The sequence below is a fragment of the Prionailurus bengalensis genome, chromosome E4 (assembly GCF_016509475.1).
Source record: "Prionailurus bengalensis isolate Pbe53 chromosome E4, Fcat_Pben_1.1_paternal_pri, whole genome shotgun sequence".
Taxonomy (NCBI): domain Eukaryota; kingdom Metazoa; phylum Chordata; class Mammalia; order Carnivora; family Felidae; genus Prionailurus; species Prionailurus bengalensis.
This window is the reverse complement of record NC_057360.1, coordinates 7,234,485-7,254,221: the sequence shown is the minus strand read 5'-3', so window position 1 is coordinate 7,254,221 and position 19,737 is coordinate 7,234,485. Positions and strand designations below refer to the sequence as shown.

The 19,737-nt window shown below is 40.9% G+C and overlaps 1 protein-coding gene across 4 annotated transcripts in view; it reads right to left on the bottom strand.

The window, feature by feature from the left end:
* PLD5 (phospholipase D family member 5) overlaps nt 1-19,737 on the bottom strand; it is a 419,450-nt gene that overhangs the window by 245,808 nt on the left and 153,905 nt on the right. For 3 of the 4 annotated variants that reach the window (XM_043568870.1, XM_043568868.1, XM_043568871.1), the window contains exon 2: nt 5,352-5,488. In XM_043568870.1, coding sequence (XP_043424805.1) covers nt 5,352-5,488 — 137 coding nt within the window. Of the gene's footprint in view, nt 1-5,344; nt 5,489-19,737 lie in introns of those variants that run through there. The other variant, XM_043568872.1, reaches the window with a different exon arrangement.

The window sequence follows — 19,737 nt, the reverse complement described above, 5'->3', positions numbered from 1 at the left end:
AATCAACATGATTAGAAGACAATGATAACCCACCCCAATTTTATGTTTATGCAGTTAATGATAGTTTACAGAAATTAGCTGCCAAGTTATTATAGGAATTGGGCCTGGGGTGGAGAAGGAGGAGGATGTGGACTGTTTCTCTGTGCATTTATCAGGGAGATGTAATTAAGAAAAGTCCTTCTAGTAAATGTGTAATGGTGTCTCTACCGAGTGGGGAAGTAATGACCCACAGCAATGGATGAGAGGTGAGAGAGACACAGCTGAAAAATACAAAATGGAGGCCTCTTACCTGAAAGGGTGGCCAGTGCACATGTGAGCAGGTGTTCTGCAGGTGAACAGCACCTGGATGTAAGTTCCAGTGTCCCTACTGGTCCCTGGGGATGTGTTGTGTGGGAACCTGCACAGCGCACTTATCTCTTGCAAGAATGGTATAAAATTATAATTAGAGGCACCAGCAAATCATAAAAGAGCCAAGCCACAGGATGTACACAGTCTCAACTGGCAGGTGAAGCCATTCTTAACTATGCAGTGATGCCCCTGAGCCCACTGAGATGCAGTTTTCCAGAAGAAACCAGAAAATCTGCCCTTCACCATCTGTAGTAGTCAAGTGACACAGAGGTCGATATTTATAGAGACTGAATCAGCAATTAAACACAAAGGAAAATGATGGAAAATACACTGAAATTTGGTACAAAGAGGCAAAGAAATAGGTCAAAGTCATTTACTGATGTCAAAGATCTTGTCTCCTGGCACAAATAAGGCCTTTCAAAAGACACTTGGGAAGATAAGAGCAGCTGCTATTTCAGATGCATGTGGAAAATTATGCCAGTCGGGAGCATCACTAACCTACTATTAGTACAATATTTTAGCAGCAAAGTAACAAAAAGGAGAAAATAAAACGAGATGTCAGAAAAAATATAAACAGGACATTTTTTATAGGGAGATAAATTTTTTCAGAAAGACATAAAAGTTAGGGAAACATTGAGTGGGCAGTACGATTTCGAGTAGTAATCTATCAGAGGATAGAAAGGCATCTTGGCTACTTGGCTAGTTAGTAGAGATAAGATGAATTAAAGCAACACACAGATGCCCCTTGAACAACGCAGGGGTTACAGGTGCCAAACTCTGTGCAGTTAAAACTCCACGTGTAACTTCTGGCCTCCCCCAAACATAACTACTCAGAGCCTACTGTTGAGCAGAGGCCTCACTGATAAAATCAACAGTCGATTAAGTAATACATACTGTATCCTTCCAACAAGGTAAGCTAGAGAGAAGAAAATGTTCTTAAGAAAATCATCAGGGAAAGAAGTACATTTACAGGACTGTATTGATGAAAAACAATCTGCGTTATTAGTGGACCTGTGCAGTTCGAACCTGGATTATTCAAGGGTCAGCAGTGTGTAGGAAAGGCTGCAGTGGGTGAGATCTTGGGGAGAGGCCATCACAACAGCAGGAAGGGAAGGCACTGGTGGGCTAGACTGCCATGTAGTCTTCCAACTTTCAGGACCAAGGAGAGCTACAAACACATGGGGAGTTTAATTACAAGGCAGCAAGATCTCAGCAAAGGTTGAAATGAGCAGGCAGCAAGCACTCTTCACAATAGTGACACCAGAAGGAGAAAACATAAAGAGGAAACTGGAGGCCAGGGAGGTAAATGGTACCTGGAAGGTAAGCATCATGTGATCCTGTTTAGTGCCCCCCCCCGAGCTAGAGTCTAGGGAGCTCGGTGCCAAGATGAGAAGGAGGTCGGGAGACGAAGAGACACACTTTTGTGCAGAGGCACTAAGTTGAGATTGGCATACTACTGGGAGCTTTCTGCAGGAGGCGGTGTCCCCCGCCAGGTCTGCATCAGCACCACGATACTCAGTGGTACATCTCCAAACTATCCCTCCTCTCTCGCCAGGGGCAACCCTGTCTGGGGAAACCTGGGACTAAAGCACAGTCCAACTCCCTCTCCTCAACAGGCTGTAATAGGACTGGAGCTTGTTCTCTGAGTACAAGGATGGGTGGAATCAGGAGTCAACCAGCAGAAAGGACTGGCAGGGTGGCTGAAGCAAGAGATCCAAGGAGGCAGGTGAAGACGTTAGGATCCTGCATCAAGCATCATGGACACACCAGCCATGGTCTGGCAGATGGAGAAGAAGAAAATTAAAACAAATGGGGCTGGTATAGAAAGAGATTCTAAGAACCGGGAGATTAAATATGCAAAAGAACAACGGCAAGACCATGTATATAAAAACCAGACTCCACCCCACAAGCTGCAGCAGCCTGACCAAGACACCAACCTCTCGCCTACAATAACCAGCCCAGGAAGCCAGCCGGCAGTAAGGCAGGCTCATAGGAAGTCAGGCTATTTCTAGTAACAATCCAAGACACCAAACAATAACTCCTCTAACCTTGTGCTCCAAATGGCTGGGACTTGATTAATAACTACCAGCTTCCCTAATTTTTGTCCCTACTTCCAACTCAGGACCAAGCAGATGTCTTGATTCTAGAAGCTGGCCAGCCTCCAGCTTCCCCTAGGCCAACAACCCCTACCAGGGCCCTAGCAGGGCACACCTAAAGGCTTCCCGTTTTCCACTAGAAAGCTCACCAGATCCTCTACCTGCCTTTGAGTCTCTGCCAAAACACGAGTGATGGTGGCTGACTGCTTTGCCATAGCCAGCCCTGAATAAAGTCTCTATTCTCCTGCAGTTGTCTTCATTTCCTTCCCCAGAACCAAAGACTACACTTAGAATAAAGCAGATTCAGGAGAAGTGAGGATGTGGGAGGAACAGGAAGTTGGTGTGAAGAGAGAAGGGGGTTTTACCACCGTGGAAGGGAAGGAGAGGGGAGTATTTACATATTGCTTGTTATGAGTTTCCTGCTGCTTTCTTATGGGGTATGCAATTTACCAATAAAGCTTCGTGAGACAGATTTCTTTTAATCTACCACTTTTAAGAGAAACAATTCTAAAATATCCTTCATAACCCACCAGGAGGGAGTGGAGGCCAAGGCCTAGGGTCCCTTTTTTTTACCGTGCCAGGCTACGCCCCAAGTCCTCTCTGTACCAACAAAGCCACAACTGTCTCATTATTAACTGCATTGCAGCTCCTCCTTCACTCCTGCCATGGGTATTGAATGAAATAATGAAACATGGGTATTGAATGAAATAATGAAACTAATTTCTTGTCCAAATTTACAGAGTTAGTAAGTGCTATAATGTAGATCTGAATCCAGATCTTTCTGATTTCAAAGTCTATGGCTGTTCACTGCATTAGGCTTACTTGGAAGTATAATGTGAAATGGACATTAGATTTATTGACTTGAGGTGGTAAAAACAGCAGGCTAGGGTCTTGGGAAGTTAATTTTAGTTATGAAGTACAATGGCGAGAGATGGAACTGATGGCTGGGAGGTTGTTAGGCATGGACGAGAGAAGGTGGAAAATGCCAGAATTAGCAGGTGATGTTACCTCTGGATAAGGAGGGAGCAGATTATGTGAGAAAGTTCCATCATGTTAAAATGAGAACTACCGAGAACGGACGGTGGGGCCATGGGTTGTCTGGAGACTGGGACATACCAGAAGCACCTACTGAATGGCTAAGAATGCAGGAGAAACACAAACAGGGGCCAAGGCTGCAGAAGAGAGGGAGATTGGAGGGACTGCATGTTCTAGAAAACCTGGCTCCGGGAGGTGGAACCCGGTAATCAGCCAGTGATTCCACTACCAAGGGGAAAGGGAGCCGGGAATGGTGGGTAATTGGAAGAACATGTTCCAGATTGAGGGTGAAGCAGTGTTGAGTCATTAGGATTTAATTATTGACTTAAATGGAAGCAGTCAGCAGACCCAAATTCCAGCTGTCAGAGTTTAAAGTAAAAACTGGATCAAAGTATAGCTTCTCACAAGTGAAAAGAGGAATAGTTGTAAGGCTCCCTCATTTTTTTGTTGAAAATCACAAATACCTGGTAACATGTGTTAAAAGATCCTGCATATTTGGTCTCACAGAAGTTGGTATAGTTTGACCTTTATAAAGTTGCTTTCTGGGTGCTGGGGTTGGCCATGTGAAGTACCCAGCACACTTTATCACCAAGTGAGGTGAGAGGGGTCAGAGTCAATCCACGGACTAAGATGAGTCACTGGCCCCTCATCCACGGACGTTTCTATCTGTCGCATAATGGGGTTCTCAGAAGGTACCGATGCAGGAGTATTCAGGAGGAAGACGGTGACAATCTACTGTCATTCTATCACTTCAATTACAATCCCAACACAATTTTTCTCCCAAATCAAGTCTGGGAAGTAAATATATTTAGGAGCCCCTTCTCAACAAGTTAGAATAAATCTAAAATGTATGCTCATTTCTCTTTTGTATCCTTTGTTCTGTATAGAATATTGCTGTCTGGTAACTAGACTGTAATGTACCATGGGTTAAAAAAAAAAAAAACTTCAATTGTCTTATCCAGACACTTTTTGTGTCTTACATTCAACCCTCCAGGAAAAATATCCAAGATAAAAACTCATGTACACATTACCAAGTTGCTGTTGATCTTAAGCCAGAAAAGAGGGGCACTTAGACTAATGCTTGCCACAGGGAAAAATTACAATTAAAATTCATTTATAACCTCTAGTTTATACTAACTATTGTAGTTGTGTGCCCTAACTTCAGCTCTGCAGTAACGTGTAATAAAAATAGACTCCTTATCTATCTCCCCACCAACCTTGACACTTTCCTACACCCTCTCCATGACCTAAAATTTAAAAAGTAGCAGCTTACGAACAGTTGGATGAGATTTATGGGGATAAAAACCATGCTCTGAAGGCTCCGCCGGTCAGGGATGACCCCAAAGAAATGTTATTTAAGGTAACTGAAGAGACATAGTACATATATAGAGACAGATTGAGGAGACGTCTGTCTTCTTATAGGACACCCTGATTTATTTAATCCCAAAGTTTAAGCTGGAATTTTTCCTGAGATGGGTGCTTTTTTACCTTCCATTTGATGTGACAGCTAGCATGGTGCCCTTTGTCCATTTGGGGCACTCATTTTTTCCAGGCTTATCACGAAACAAACCAAAACCTCATAGAGAGGGGTCTCCAGAAATGCAGACTGTACAAAATTTCACCTTGTCAACCATCCCTCCCTACAGAGTATGTCCAAACTGTATAGAACTGTAATTGAATGAAATCATGGCTCATGTGCATTCCCTTGGTCTAAAAAGTAAGAGCATCGGCTGGACAGACTCCTGCCTCAGCTTCAGCCCAAGGGGATGACGGATGATCAAATGTGTTTCTAATTTTCTCTCCACTGTCTAGGGTTCTCTTTGGCTTTCCTGCCCACCCCCTAAAAGAGAAGTTTTGTTTGTTACCTCTTACCGACATTTATTTTGACAATTTTTTTCTGAAAGACCATCCTCATCCTCTCCCATGATGTCCACGGCAGAAAATATCAACGCGACAAGAATGGCAAAGCAGCATACCAGGGCGAAGATCACAATGCATTTCTGCTGGGACTGTCAAGAAAAAGAAGATAAAGAAAAGTGAGAAGCAGCTTTCACTTAGAAAAGTCGGGAACTGATGGCTTTTCAAAATCCTTTGGGAAACAACTACTTCCGTCACTGCCAGCGGAGGGCTGCCCTCCAAGTGAAATCTTGATGTTCATTCCCGAACACAGCCTTCAAGCCCCACTAAGTATCTTAGAACAGCTAAAGAATTCAAGTGCTCTATCGAGACTTCTGAACAAGTTCTCTCTTCCCCTTTCTGATCAAAAGCAGTCCAGGAGATCCGGAGACCTTCTACAAGATCTTCTACAGAGAGCACTACAAGGCCCATTAGCGCAAATTAAAAATGAAACACAGGGTGGTTCGATAATTACTCCCCGTCTCCTGTTACTACCAGCACCTTCCAAACTCTGTGCAAAGTGCCCTCAAACCCTGTATCCCCTTGCTTTCCCAACCTCCTCTTGCTCTAAGACCTTTATTATGATGACTTCAGGACAGATGTCCCTGGCAGCCCAGGATGAGTTCTGCAGCTTGATCAGAAATGAGATTTATCAGATGCCAGCCTTTGGGTCATTTAACTGACATAGTTCATTTCAAAATACTGAACGCAATCATAACCAACATTCACACTCGTGATACAATTTTCACTTAGAAACAGAAGCTGAAGGTCCAGCCACTCAGGTCCTTATCTTTGGTCCAAGTGTTGTATTCCGAGACATCCCTGTCTCCAGGGGTTCATGGCCATAGGTGGCAGAAGACAGGGCTGCGGTCACTGGGCAGCAGCCACGGCCACCAGAACAAACAATTTTGCCTGGGTTCTATTTATTAGATAAAACTGGACAGGGAAGAGAAAGAACAATTTTTAAGTGTTCCCGAAGCTTTTAGGGATTATGTACAGGAGGGGAAAGAGTGATCACTGGCCAGACAGCCAGGAATAACTTGGTTAGTGATGAGATACATATATGTGTACAAACACGCGCACATACAACTTCAGAGCTCTGTTGAAACCAGCTGGCTTTGCCTCTCCTTCCATCTCCCTGACATTTATCCCTAGGGCCACACGGTCTCCAAAGAACCAAGACGCCTCCCCCCAAGCTCAGGGTCCAGAGTGTCCAGGGACAGCCTCTAACTACAGATTCTAGAGAAAGGTGTTGTTAAGGATGCAGGTGCTCCTGTGACCAGGTGCTATCAGCTCACATGGTTGTTTCCTTAAGGAGTCTTTGTGTTCTGCTTTCCCTCAGGTCTCCCCTTCCAAGAGAAGCTTGTTCCAAATCCCTTCCTGCCTGTCACTGTGTGCTTCTCTTAGTCCCTGCTGAGGGAGGAAAGTGAGGGAAACCCCAAGGGAGACACAACCATTGCTCTTTTCCTCTCGGTTCCCCTGATATCTTTAAGACAGGGATATGTTTTATTCTTTCCATCCCAAGCAACCAGCACAGGGCTCAGCAAAGGGAAGGTGCCCGAGAAATAATTACCACATAAACAAAGTGAGTGGATGAAATGAAAGTTACAAGGGCATACATCTGAAGATGCAGAACCGATTAGTTTGGTTCCATATTTTGATGATGTGAATCTGGCAACCTAGCCTTTTCCACTCTCTGCTTGGGTTGGATGCAAATAGCTGGGCTGCATTTACTGACTATATAAAAGTCTGCAGGGGCACCTGGGTGGCTCAGTTGGTCAGGCGTCTGACTCTTGATTTCGGCTCAGGTCATGATCTCACAGTGGTGAGACTGAGCCCAATGTCGGGCTCCTCAACCAACACAGACACCGCAATTTTATTTATTTTAATGATATTTATTGGTTGTATAACCAGAAAATGTTTGCTGTTAACTATTAATTATTTTCAAAATATCATATAAAAAATAAATAAATCACACCCAGTCCCACTCAGACAAAATCGCCATTATCATTTTGGTCTTCTTCTTTCCTGTGTACTATATATACCAATCTACCAATCTGAAAATACTGGTATTTTCTACATATAGTTTTGCATTCTGCTTTTTGCACTTGATCATGCTTGAACATCAGTAAATATTCTTTTAAAGTATGGTTTTAAACTGCTGCATAACGCTCATTGCATGAATAGGTCGTTGTCCCCTTTACTCCAAGAAATGTTTTTTTTTTTCTTTTTCCTTTCTTCTTTTTTTTTTTTAATGTACTTTATTGTCAAGTTAGCTACATACAGTGTATACAGCGTGCTCTTGGCTTTGGGAGTAGATTCCCATGATTCATTGCTTACATACAACAACCAGTGCTTATCCCAGCAAGTGCCCTCCTTAATGCCTATCACCCATTTCCCACTTCCCTGCACCCCCATCAACCCTCAGTTTGTTCTTTGTGGGTTTTTTTTGCATAATTAGCATTTATTTCATTATGGGTTTATATGTCTTTCACTAGTCTATAAGATTCTTGAAGTCAGAGACGTGTCTTTATCCCCCCTCCCCCCCCCCCCGGTAGTCTTCTTTTTTTAATTTAATTTATTTTTTAATTTACATCCAAGTTAGTTAGCATATAGTGCAACAATGATTTCAGGAGTAAATTCCTTAATGCCTCTTACCCATTTAGCCCATTCCCCCCTCCCACTACCCCTCCAATAACCCTCTGTTTGTTCTCCATATTTAAGAGTCTCTTATGTTTTGTCCCCCTCCCTGTTTTTATATTATTTTTGCTTCCCTTCCCTTGTGTTCATCCGTTCTGTGTCTTAAAGTCCTCATATGAATGAAGTCATGTGACATTTGTCTTTCTCTGACTCATTTCACTTAGCGTAATACCCTTTAGTTCCATCCACGTAGTTGCAAATGGCAAGATTTCATTCTTTTTAATTGCCAAGTAATACTCCATTGCATATATACCACATCTTTTTATCCATTCACCCATCGATGGACATTTGGGCTCTTGCCATACTTTGGCTATTGTTGATAGTGCTGCTACAAACATTGGGGGGCACGTGCCCTTTCGAAACAGCATACCCATATCCCTTGGATAAATACCTAGTAGTGCGATTGCTGGGTCATAGGGTAGCTCTACTTATAATTTTTTGAGGAACGTCCATACTGTTTTCCAGAGTGGCTGCACCAATTTGCGTTCCCAATAGAAACTTTTTTTTTAAGCCACTCATTTTACAACACAAAAAATTATTTGAAATTTTTGTCATTTTATCCTATTTCCCTACAGATTATAAACAACAAACAAAAAGCTTTTAGAGGGGTTTAAAGCAATGCAGTGATAACACATTAGCCTAGAAGAGACTCTAACCTAGGACAATATAATTTAAAAAAAAATTTTTTTTAATGTTTACTTATTTTTGAGAGACAGAGATAGAGCATGAGTGGGGAAAGGGCAGATAGAGAGGGAGACACAGAATCCCGAGCAGGCTCCAGGCTCTGAGCTGTCCGCGTAGAGCCTGATGCGGTGCTCGAACTCATGAACTGTGAGATCATGACCTGAGCAGAAGTCAGAAGCTTAACCGACTGAGCCACCCAGGCTCCCCTAGGCAATATAATTAAACATTATCTCAAAAAGAATCCTGAAGAGAACAGCATAAATATACCATGTCAGGTATATTAGTGGGTACTTAATGAATAAAGCTAGTGACTTTAATATGAAATGATCTACCCACAACAATATTTATTTATTTCCCTTTATTCTAAATTTTATGATAAAATAGTCAATAAGAGCTCTAATTGGGGCGCTTGGGTGGCTCAATCAGTTAAGTGTCCAACTTCGGCTCAGGTCATGATCTCACAGTTTGTGAGTTCGAGCCCCACATCAGGCTCTGTGTAGATAGCTCAGAGCCTGGAGCCTACTTCAGATTTTGTGTCTCAATCCTCTCTCTGCCCCTCCCCGACTTGTGCTCTCTGTTTGTCTCTCAAAAATAAATAAATGTAAAAAAAAATTTTTTAAAGAGCTCTAGTTGATTTGTGTGCTATTGGAAGCACTTTGATGTAATAACCTTCATAGATTTCTATTAACTTCTATTCATTTAATTCTGTATTATCATATTCTATTAATATGAACAATTGACCTGGCTATTTTCATTTAAATTTGTCAAAGAAGAGAAATTCAGACTCTGATATTCATGTTTAAATGTCTCCTTGAGGGGCGCCTGGGTGGCGCAGTCGGTTGAGCGTCCAACTTCAGCCAGGTCACGATCTCGCGCGGTCTGTGAGTTCGAGCCCCGCGTCAGGCTCTGGGCTGATGGTCAGAGCCTGGAGCCTGTTTCCGATTCTGTGTCTCCCTCTCTCTGACCCTCCCCCGTTCATGCTCTGTCTCTCTCTGTCCCAAAAATAAATAAACGATGAAAAAAAATTTAAAAAAAAATAAATGTCTCCTTGAAAGAATGTACTATCACAATATAACTTCAGAACACTACTTTCTTTAGTCTCTTTTCTTTTCAACCTCATGAAAAGTGCAAGATTCTGTTCCAGTGACAGCACTAGAGCCTCGCAAATGAGACCAAATTTCAGGTTACCAAGACATTTATTCAATTTCAAATCCTTAACAGACTATTTCAGATCATTCAGGAATCAATTTGAAACACACTTTTTTGTTTTTATTGAATAGAACCAAAGAATGCAAAGTTTTAAGGAGAACCCATTAGGATGATTACAATCTAAACTTCACTATTGAGCTCAACCAATTAAAAGAAAACAAAACTTGAAATGCTATTATCTAACATCAATCTGTGCTTTTCACTGGAGTTTTTACTGAAAACAGTTTTGAAAAGAATTGCCTGCTTGGTCAAGAAATATATCTAATTATGCTAACACTGAAAATATTTAATTATCATATCCTTATCAAATACATTTTAATACAGAAAAAGAGATGTATGACCTCGAAATGGGAAAGAGTATTAAATCTGAAACTTAGAAGTACTATATATCCAAACTTGGGGTTTTATACCATTGGATAAATTCTTAAAAAGAATTTGCACCCATGTACCTAAAGGCAAAATGTGAATTTGCAAAAATTAACCATAAATCAAAATTGTTCATATTATCTTTCATTTATTTACCATGACAGTTTTTTTTTTAAACAAAATCATAGTGAAGTCTTAAAAATACCTATTTTTATGTGTGCAGCTTTTAGTACCCACAGAGCTGCGAGTTAAATTATTCTCCTTGCGAGGGGCACCTAAGTGGCTCAGTCAGTTAAGCAGCTGACTCTTGATTTTGACTCAGGTCATGATCTCATAGTTCTTGAGATGGAGCACCACACTGGGCTCTGCACTGATCATGGAGCCTGCTTGAGATTCTCTCTCTCCTTCTGCCCCTCCCCTGCTCATGTGCATATGTGTTTGTTCTCTCTCTCTCTCTCTCTCTCTCTCTCTCTCTTAATATACAGAAACAAAAAAAATATTCTCCATGTGAAAAATTGAAATTATGACTCAAAGACATCGGGTTATTGAATTGTCCAATGTGACCCAACCAATTGGAGACAGTGCAGGGATTTAATTTAGGTGTCTAAATCTGAAGTCTCTAGATCTTTTTCCTTTTCTGGTTTTCTTTGCTTGACTTAATTTTCTACTTAATTTTAGCTATGATTATTTTATTATTTTTATTATTGGTTTTTAGTTAACCAATCCCCACATGGCCCATTAATGTAGAAATGAATGTTGAACATTTGACTCCAAGCTGTGGAGACAGGGCATCCTTGGGCCTTTAGAACTTTCCTATGATTCTAAATGTGTTCCTGTCTTGAGTTCTCAGAGACATGTTCTCAGAAAAAAGAAGGTGACCTAGAAGAATCCTAGTAATCTTAGCTGATGACTTATCAATCTCCTGAATAATGGTCACATTCTAGAACCACAGTAGAAAATCTAGACTATAGATTGATTAAGGGATTTGCTTTGAAAATCAGAATTATCACTTCACTTTCCACATACACTTTGATGTACCTTGGGGTTCTGTTTTAGAACTTTTCTCTTCTTGTTCTGTATCCCCTCCCTGAGAGAGTCTAATTTACTCCCAAGTCTTCACTGGCTATATATACACTGATAACTCCTAAGAGTATATCACCAGCTCAGAGTACTTGCTGAGTACCAGACCCAAACTGAATGAGTTTCCCTGTAGTAGTCTACCAATCTCTCCACACTAAGACAAAGTTGGGATTTTAGAAAGTTCAAGTTAGCTACATTTGACAGAACAGAGTAGTAGAGACAGGAGATCTTTATAGGGAGAGAACTGTGGAGATCTTTAGAAAGTCTCCCTGAGTCCAAAGTTAAGTATTGCTATAAGTATTTGTATATAAGGAATTTACCTAAGGCCTGGGAAAGAACCACCTGAACGAAGTAGATGAAATAATCCCTAACAAAATACACAGGGCCAGGAAGGGTTGGTTTTCTCACTATCCAGAATGGAAAAATCTCATAATACATGGGGCATCAAGTAATTAGGAGGATATTATATCTTGAAAATGGAAATGGGAAAAATTAGCCCTAGACTCAAGGCTGATCTCCCACCTAAAAAAGCATAAAAACAATCCTTAAAAACCCAACTGTTCACTAGGAACTATATCTAAGAGAAAACCTTGAGAATATTTTTAAATATATCTTAATATCCACCAAACAGCAAAATCAAAATTACAATGCATAGCATCCAGTAAAAAATGACCATACATGCAAAGAAACAGAAAACCACACCCACAAATGAGGAGAAAATTCAGTCAAATAAACCAACTCAGAAAGGACACAGGTGATTAAATTAGTAGACACACATATTAAAACAAATAGGATTACTATATTTCATATGTTCAAGAAAATAAGTATTTTAAAAAAGAGATAAAGAAAATATAACAAAAAGCACACATCAAAATTTCTGGGGATGGGAAATACACTGAATGGGTTAGAAGCAGATTAGACACAACATAAAAACAGTTTAATGAACTCTATGAAAACACAGAGAAAAAACAAAAACTTGGCCAGTGTATGAGACAAGTCAAGAAGCCTAATATACATGTTCATGGAGTTTCCAAAAAAGAGGAAGGTACAAAAATATTTGAAAAATATAATTGCCAAAAATTATTCCAATTTGTTGAAGATGTAATAGTCAAAGTCACTTCAGAATGATAAAGGGATAAATTCACCAAAAAGACATAACAATAATAAACCTTTATGCACCTAAGAAAAGAGCTTCAAAATGTATAAAGCAAAGGCTAATAGAATTGTAAGGAGAAATAAATAAATCTCCAGCTATTCAGTGACATCAAAACCCTTCTCTTATTAATGGACAGAATAAGTAGACAAGGAAGAATTTTAAACCAAATGAAAATAAAAATACAATAAATGAAAATGCATGAGATGCAGCAAAATAAATGTTTCAGGGAAATATGTAGCACTAAATGTATATTTAGAAAATAAATAAGGTCTTAAATGATCTAAAGTCCTACCTTAATATAGAAAGAAAAAAAGACTAAGTTAAACTCAAAATAGGCAGAGGAATGAAGCAGAACTCGATGAAAAAGAAAACAGAAAAGCAATAAAAAAAAAAAATCAATGAAACCAAAGTCTGGTTTTTTGAAAAGATCAATAAAGTTGGTACACTCTAGCTATACATATAAGAAAAAAGAAAAGACACAAACTGCAAATATCTCTCTGAGAGACAGTCATCACTACAGATAATACTGAAAACAAAAGGCTAATAAGGGAATATTATGAATAAATTCATGCCAAGAAATTCAGTGTAGATAAAATGGACAAGTTTTTGCAAGATAAAAATTACTAAAGTTCACTCAAGAAGAAATAGGTAACCTGAATATACCTTTGCATCAATTAAAGAAAATAAATTTTTAGTGAAAAACCTTCCTACAGAGAAAAGCCACGGCTTATCAGGCATCATTAATAAATGATGCCATCTGAGAAATAAGTAATAATATTAACACACACACAAGAAAAAAAAATGAGGGGGAAAAAAACCTCCCAATTCATTCTATGATATCAGCATTACCCGGATATAAAAGTCAGACAAAGACTTAAAAAAATGTTTTGTCCTGCTGTTTAATAATGCACTATCTAGAAACCAAGACACTACATTCATTTAGCAGGGATTTAATGTTTACCCTGTGCAAAAAAAAAAGAGTGCAGGGGTCAGCAATGGCCATAACCTCTAAAAGGGAGAAAAACATCTCAATTTTCTTCCCCAGATTACTTGTAAAAACTGCAAAAGATCTCTATTACCTCACTTTGCCTTTAATTAAAAGATGAATCATCAGCTATACAATCTGTTTATTTTTTCAAGCCTTGCTAGAGTTCTCCCAATAGCACTTAAAGGTGTTGCTGTTTTAGGAAATTCTCAGTATTTTTACCAGAACAATAACGGTAAGTTATTTCTGCAGCAACCTAGATTATTCTTTCCCTTTTAAAGACATGCAAATTTATTGTTCGACCATACATTTGTTAATTTTCTACCTTTTGGTCTCTTTCACTAAGCTGAGCTCCTTGAATTCAAGGACCCTGCCTAGATCCATAATACCTGGCAGACATGTTCAATAAATATGTGTTGAATGAGTGATAAGTGAATAAAGGGGGAAAATGGCAAGGGCTACAAAAGCAAAATGATGATTTTTGTGTCTTACAACCCTGGTTATTTATTTCCTACTCACATGCTTTTCCATTGATTCCCATCACAGAAGCACATTTATTTGTAAAAGAAAACATGCAAAAAATTAAATACTATAAGCTCAAAATTAGCCTAACAAAGGGGATAACATGCAGAACAAAGGGCATCTTTTCCAAAACAGCAGGACAGAGAATAAAAATTCAAGTTTGCATCAACTGAATACAGGAAACTACTCCCGTACAAATAATACAAAATTATTAAAGATGATAAACAGACGTCTTGTGATAATAATACTATGATGGTGCTTGGCAAATAAAAAGCACCACCAATGAATGAGAAATTTTAAAGATTTACTATAAATTAGATAAACCAAAGAGATCCAACACCCAAGACACCCAAAGGAAACCACAAAGTTCTATAAAGGAGAACTCCAAGTATAGAGGTACCACAGAAGGAACTGGAAGAAACTGTGGAATGGCTGATAGTGATTAGTTAGGATGTTTCCGAGCAGGTTGGCCAGTCAACCCTTCCCACTACTCCTTTCTTCTACCCTCTTGCACTGAGCACCACACAACAGAAGTGTCACCCAATAGGGCAATTCCCTCAGAGAGCTAAGAACCCCCAGAGGAAACTACCACCATATGCTTATGCAGCCTCCCCTGTAAAACCTGGAGACAAACCACTGTGCTCAACCATCACCCACAGACATGCAAAATAGGAACTGCCAAGCATAGAGGTAGATGGAAATTTAAAAGTCTTCAAGAGTTTGAGGAAAATCAAAACCATGAAAAAGGTATTTAATGCAACCAAGGCAAAAAAATCTACGTAAAATAAAGCAACCAAATGACACAGCTGAGACGTTAAAAGTAAGAATAAGTCAAGTTTTCAGAAGATGAGAGAAGTTGCACCCTTGAACATCAAGAGAGATTATCATGAAAGATTAGCAAATAGAGATCTCGAAAATGATAAACCTCGGGAGATGGGATCAAAATAGACACTGGTTAAGAGCAAATTCACACACACATTATTAAGCCAAAAGATTCTTCCACAATGCAAAACAAAAGAACAGAATCCTAACACCTACTGGAGAAAACCCAAGAGACACAGAGGACCAAGCTAGAAAACCAGTATCTATCAGATCCCTGTTCCTAAATGAAACAAGAGTGAGAACACAAGACCCTAAATAATCAAAGAAGCAGAGAAAGAAAAAACTTCAATAGCTAAAAGTATACGACTTCCAAATAAGCACACTTGTTTTACACCTGAGTTTGGCAACAATTCAAAAGATTGATAATTCTACTTGGCAAGGATTGGGGACATGAGTGTGGATCTAAGAAAAATCTGGCATAGCCTGTTAAGATGGCAATTTGGCGTTTTTATCAGGATCTCTATCCAAATTTTATTTTATTTATATTAAAAAACTTTTTTAATGTTTATTTTTCAGAGACTGAGAGAGACAGAACACGAACAGAGGAGGGGCAGAGAGAGAGGGAGACACAGAATCCGAAGCAGGCTCCGGGCTCTGAGCTGTCAGCACAGAGCCCAAGTGGGGCTCGAACCCAAGAACCATGAGATCATGACCTGAGCCAAAGTTGGACACTTAACTGACTGAGCCACCCAGGTGCCTCTCTATCCAATTTTTAAATGTGTATACCTTTTGGCTCCTAAATTTCACTTCCAACACTCAATCTTATGGAAATGTTTACTCATGTGCGCAAAGATATGAGACCAAGGACAACACTGCAGTATCATTTGTGGGAGGAAAAAAGCTAGGAAAAATGATCTAACTATCCATAAATAGAGGAATTGATAGAGTAAAAAAAACAGTCATTCTGCAGAATATTGTGGCCACTAAAATGTACAATTGTTTGTAAATGAAGGGCAAGACTCAGTGGAGTCACACAAAACTCTTGAAGGTCATCTGTCCAGAGGGGAGAGGTTTTGTGAGGTTGGATGGATTGCAGTGTTTAAGGTGTTCATGGCTTACTCTGTATCTTTCTGTATCATTTAGGTATTTTATATGAGCCCTGATCTGGGGCACCTGGGTGGCTCAGTTGGTTGGGTGTCCGACTTGAGCTCAGGTCATGACCGCACAGCTCATGAGTTCGAGCCCCGCGTCGGGCTCTGTGCTGACAGCTCAGAGCCTGGAGCCTGCTTCGGATTCTGTGTCTTCCTCTCTCTTTCTACCCTTCTCCACTCATGCTCTGTCTCTCTCTGTCTCAAAAATAAATAAACATTAAAAAAAATTTTATATGAGCCCTGATCTGAATCATCTCTTACAACAATGAATAAGAAAGCTGTCCATTCTTGGACTATGTCCACCTCACAGCAAATTATTCATCCTTAGCTTCGTTTTCCTAAGACACAACTGAGCATCATCAGCCACCATGAGTAGCCTACATTTATTCGAGGCCTCCGTATTATCAAGCAGAGAATAGATACAATCCCACGTTTCACAAATTGCAGAGGATAATGGGACAATTCCAGAGAATATTTGAGCATTGAGAATACCTGCAGACTATCTAGTTCAACTCTTCATTTTATCATTTTCCAGGTAAGAAAATGCTAGAAATAAGATGCTATGAATCAATGTGCCCTCTTTTTGCTGCCAGCGTTTGGTTGATTGAATGACAGAGCAGCAAACAAAGAGAACATTAGAGTTTGCAAAAGACAAGTGACACAAATAAGGCACTGTCGGATTGTGATTTGAGGGCAGGCACACCAGGTACGTCTCACAGGGGTGAGCGGCAGGAGGCCTCTGAGAAGTCAGCGAACTGCTTCCAGGCCTTTCCTCCTGCCAGCAGTTGCTGGTGGCATTAGAGAAGAGAAGCAAAACGTGTTTAATTGAATTTAAAAATTTGTAGGGAGGGGCGCCTGGGTGGCTCAGTCAGTTCAGCTTCAGACTTCACCTCAGGTCATGATGTTACAGTTCGTGAGTTCAAGCCCTGCGTCGGGCTCTGTGCTGACAGCTCAGAGCCTGGAGCCTGCTTCAGATTCTGTGTCTCCCTCGCTCTCTGCTCCTCTCCCATCGTGTTCTCTCTCTCTCAAAAATAAATAAACACTAAAATTTTTTAAATAAATAAAAATAAGCGGGGAAACTGTAACATGTGTTATACATTCTCCTAACACTAGCGATTCAGAACCGGGCTCTTAAGGGGTCTCTGCCCTTAAGCATCTTACCTTTCAGGTCTGGCAGGGGTGTGTGTATTGCAGAGGATGGATGGTGAAGGACAACACAGTGTGATGCATGCTGTTACAACAGTACTGAGACCAGGATAGTGACTCCTTCATAGGACAGTTCCCCAGGAGCAGGCTGATCCCGGTGCCACCATGCCCCTGCCATGCATACCTAATTCTTGAAATAGGGAATCCAGGGTTTCCTCTGTACTCACCATAAAGCGAAATGAGTTATTCGGAACAGTAGTGAGTGAACAAGAACACATTGTCAAAGTCAATATGGAGCAGCCAACAGGTACCAGCAGAAATGTTGTATTTTCATGCTCTCTCTGTTTGCCTCCATGACAGATAAAGGTGAATGAAAAATGACAACCAATTGCCAGCTGGTCTCTGAAAAGCCAAGGGCTGTTTTGAAGACCTGTATTCTACACTGCGCTTTTAACAAGCTGAAAAAAAGCTTGAATCTTTCAATATATCGAAATAAGCCCAAGCCCTTCCAACTTAGTACAATAGAAGATTTATTGTGAAGACCCCTGGTTAAGATTGTTTTATGTCTCTTGTCTAAATTATTTGTTTCCTGATCACTGTAAGGGATGATACTTCATCCAGCTAGGGGAAAACACCACGGTGGACAAAACTCAACAATTCTTTACTTTAAGCAAATTAAAAAGCAAAGAAAAGTCAGGATTGACTTTGGGTGTAACAGTGACAAGATTTATCTTTGGTATTGCTAGTGTGTAGTTTTCCGTTTATTTGAAAAAAGAACACAGACACACATGCACGCACAAGTCGCACACATCTATAAAAGGTGTGGTTAGGGAAGCTTATATAGTAGGAGCAGAAGGGAACTTAAAGCCATCTAACCCGCCCAGTCAAGGATCTCACCTCAGCACCACTAACCTACAGCAACATCCTCTTCTGCTTGGTCATTTGGAGCTAGCAAAAGCTCACTACTTGATGAATCACCACTGATTTTTTTAAAGTCCTTATTTACATGAGAAGACATCTGAAGAAAAGAAGCCTATCTTGAATCACCGTGACTGAGCACCCACCCAGATGGCCCCTTCCCTTCTGACCCGGTTCCTAACTCCCTCGTGGCTCTTCTTCCTGTCCCCCTTCCGTCCCTTATCTCTATCCTTCTTTGTTTTTCCCTTTTTGGACCTCCTTCCATCCTTTACCCCCTCACTGCCTCCCAACGCTGCCGCTGTTTCTGCTCTGCCGCAAACCTGCTAGTGCTCCCTGCATCCCAATGTCCCCCTGGTCCTCTGCCCTCACTCCCAACCACTTCCACGCCTGAGTGGGCTCTTCCCCCAGAAAATCCATCTGTCCTGACTGCAAAGGGTCCACTACACACAAATGATAATGACCCCAGGCAATGGATGAAGAAATGCAATTTTATAATACAGGCAAGTGAGGTCACTAGTAGCAGAAGGGGGAAGGGGTGGAAGTGAAGCATTTCAGTAGATATTTTAACAGAATTCAAACCTTATCCCATTAACAGCATTTAGGACAAATGCAGCCTACTGTTTTTATATGTGCCAACATCCCCCTTCTCCTCACCATTAACTTATTTATCAATCCCCTTCTTCAAAGACTCAGGTAGAGAAGCTCAAAACAAGCCATGCCCATGGAGGGACATTGCTTTGGGGGCGGGCGGGATATAAGAATACTGGAGCAAAGCACCATGCTGAGCCAAAAAGCAGTCACCCCCTGCAAGGACAGTGCCCTTGACCGTGGTCTCAGGCTGAGAGGGAGCTGAGCGGAGTCACTGCCAGGCCACTCGTCAATCTTCACTGGGCTCATTGATAGTGACTGCTCTTCAGTCCCTCATGCCTTCCCACCACCACATACTTAGCACTCTTTTGAAAGCGAAACCACCTTCCAGACTCCTAAGCCACAAGATAAATTATTAAAAGATCACCGAACCAGGAAAAGAAGAAGAGTTAAGTACTTTTCATGTTCTTCCTTTCTTTCCTTAGAGCGACGAGCCTTCACTTCTTCATTCATCAGAGAGGTGGCCTGGGTTCTACTTTGTCACCAAGGTTCCATAGATGGGGCAGCAATAACTAGCACCTATTTGCATATGGCCTGACAGTTCACAAAGCCACTTTGTATACACATCAGTCATTCTGTGCTCTGGCCTTTTCTGATTCTCAATCTCTCTCTCTCTCTCTCTCTGCCTCCCTCCCTCCTTCCCTCCCTCCCTTTTTACTGATCCTCTCTCTTGAAGTCAATGTCCGGAGCTGCCTGACCATCCAGTCTCCCCTATGTAGCACATCCTGGCCTTTCCCTCAGAGTCTGCAGGCAGTAGAATCAGGCTAGAGGTTTGCCTCGGGCTGTTTCTGAGTGGAGAGAATGTATCATTTTCGCACGTGTATGTCAAGGTGCCATTGTGTAATGAACTGTGTTGTCTGCCTAAGTGTAAAGGATGCCCAATCTCCTCTGATGTGGGTCCCAGCCCGAAGAGCTGTGCTATCATTTTCTACATGGTCTAAGTAGCCTACCTTGTACTTCAAGGATCAATCAAGG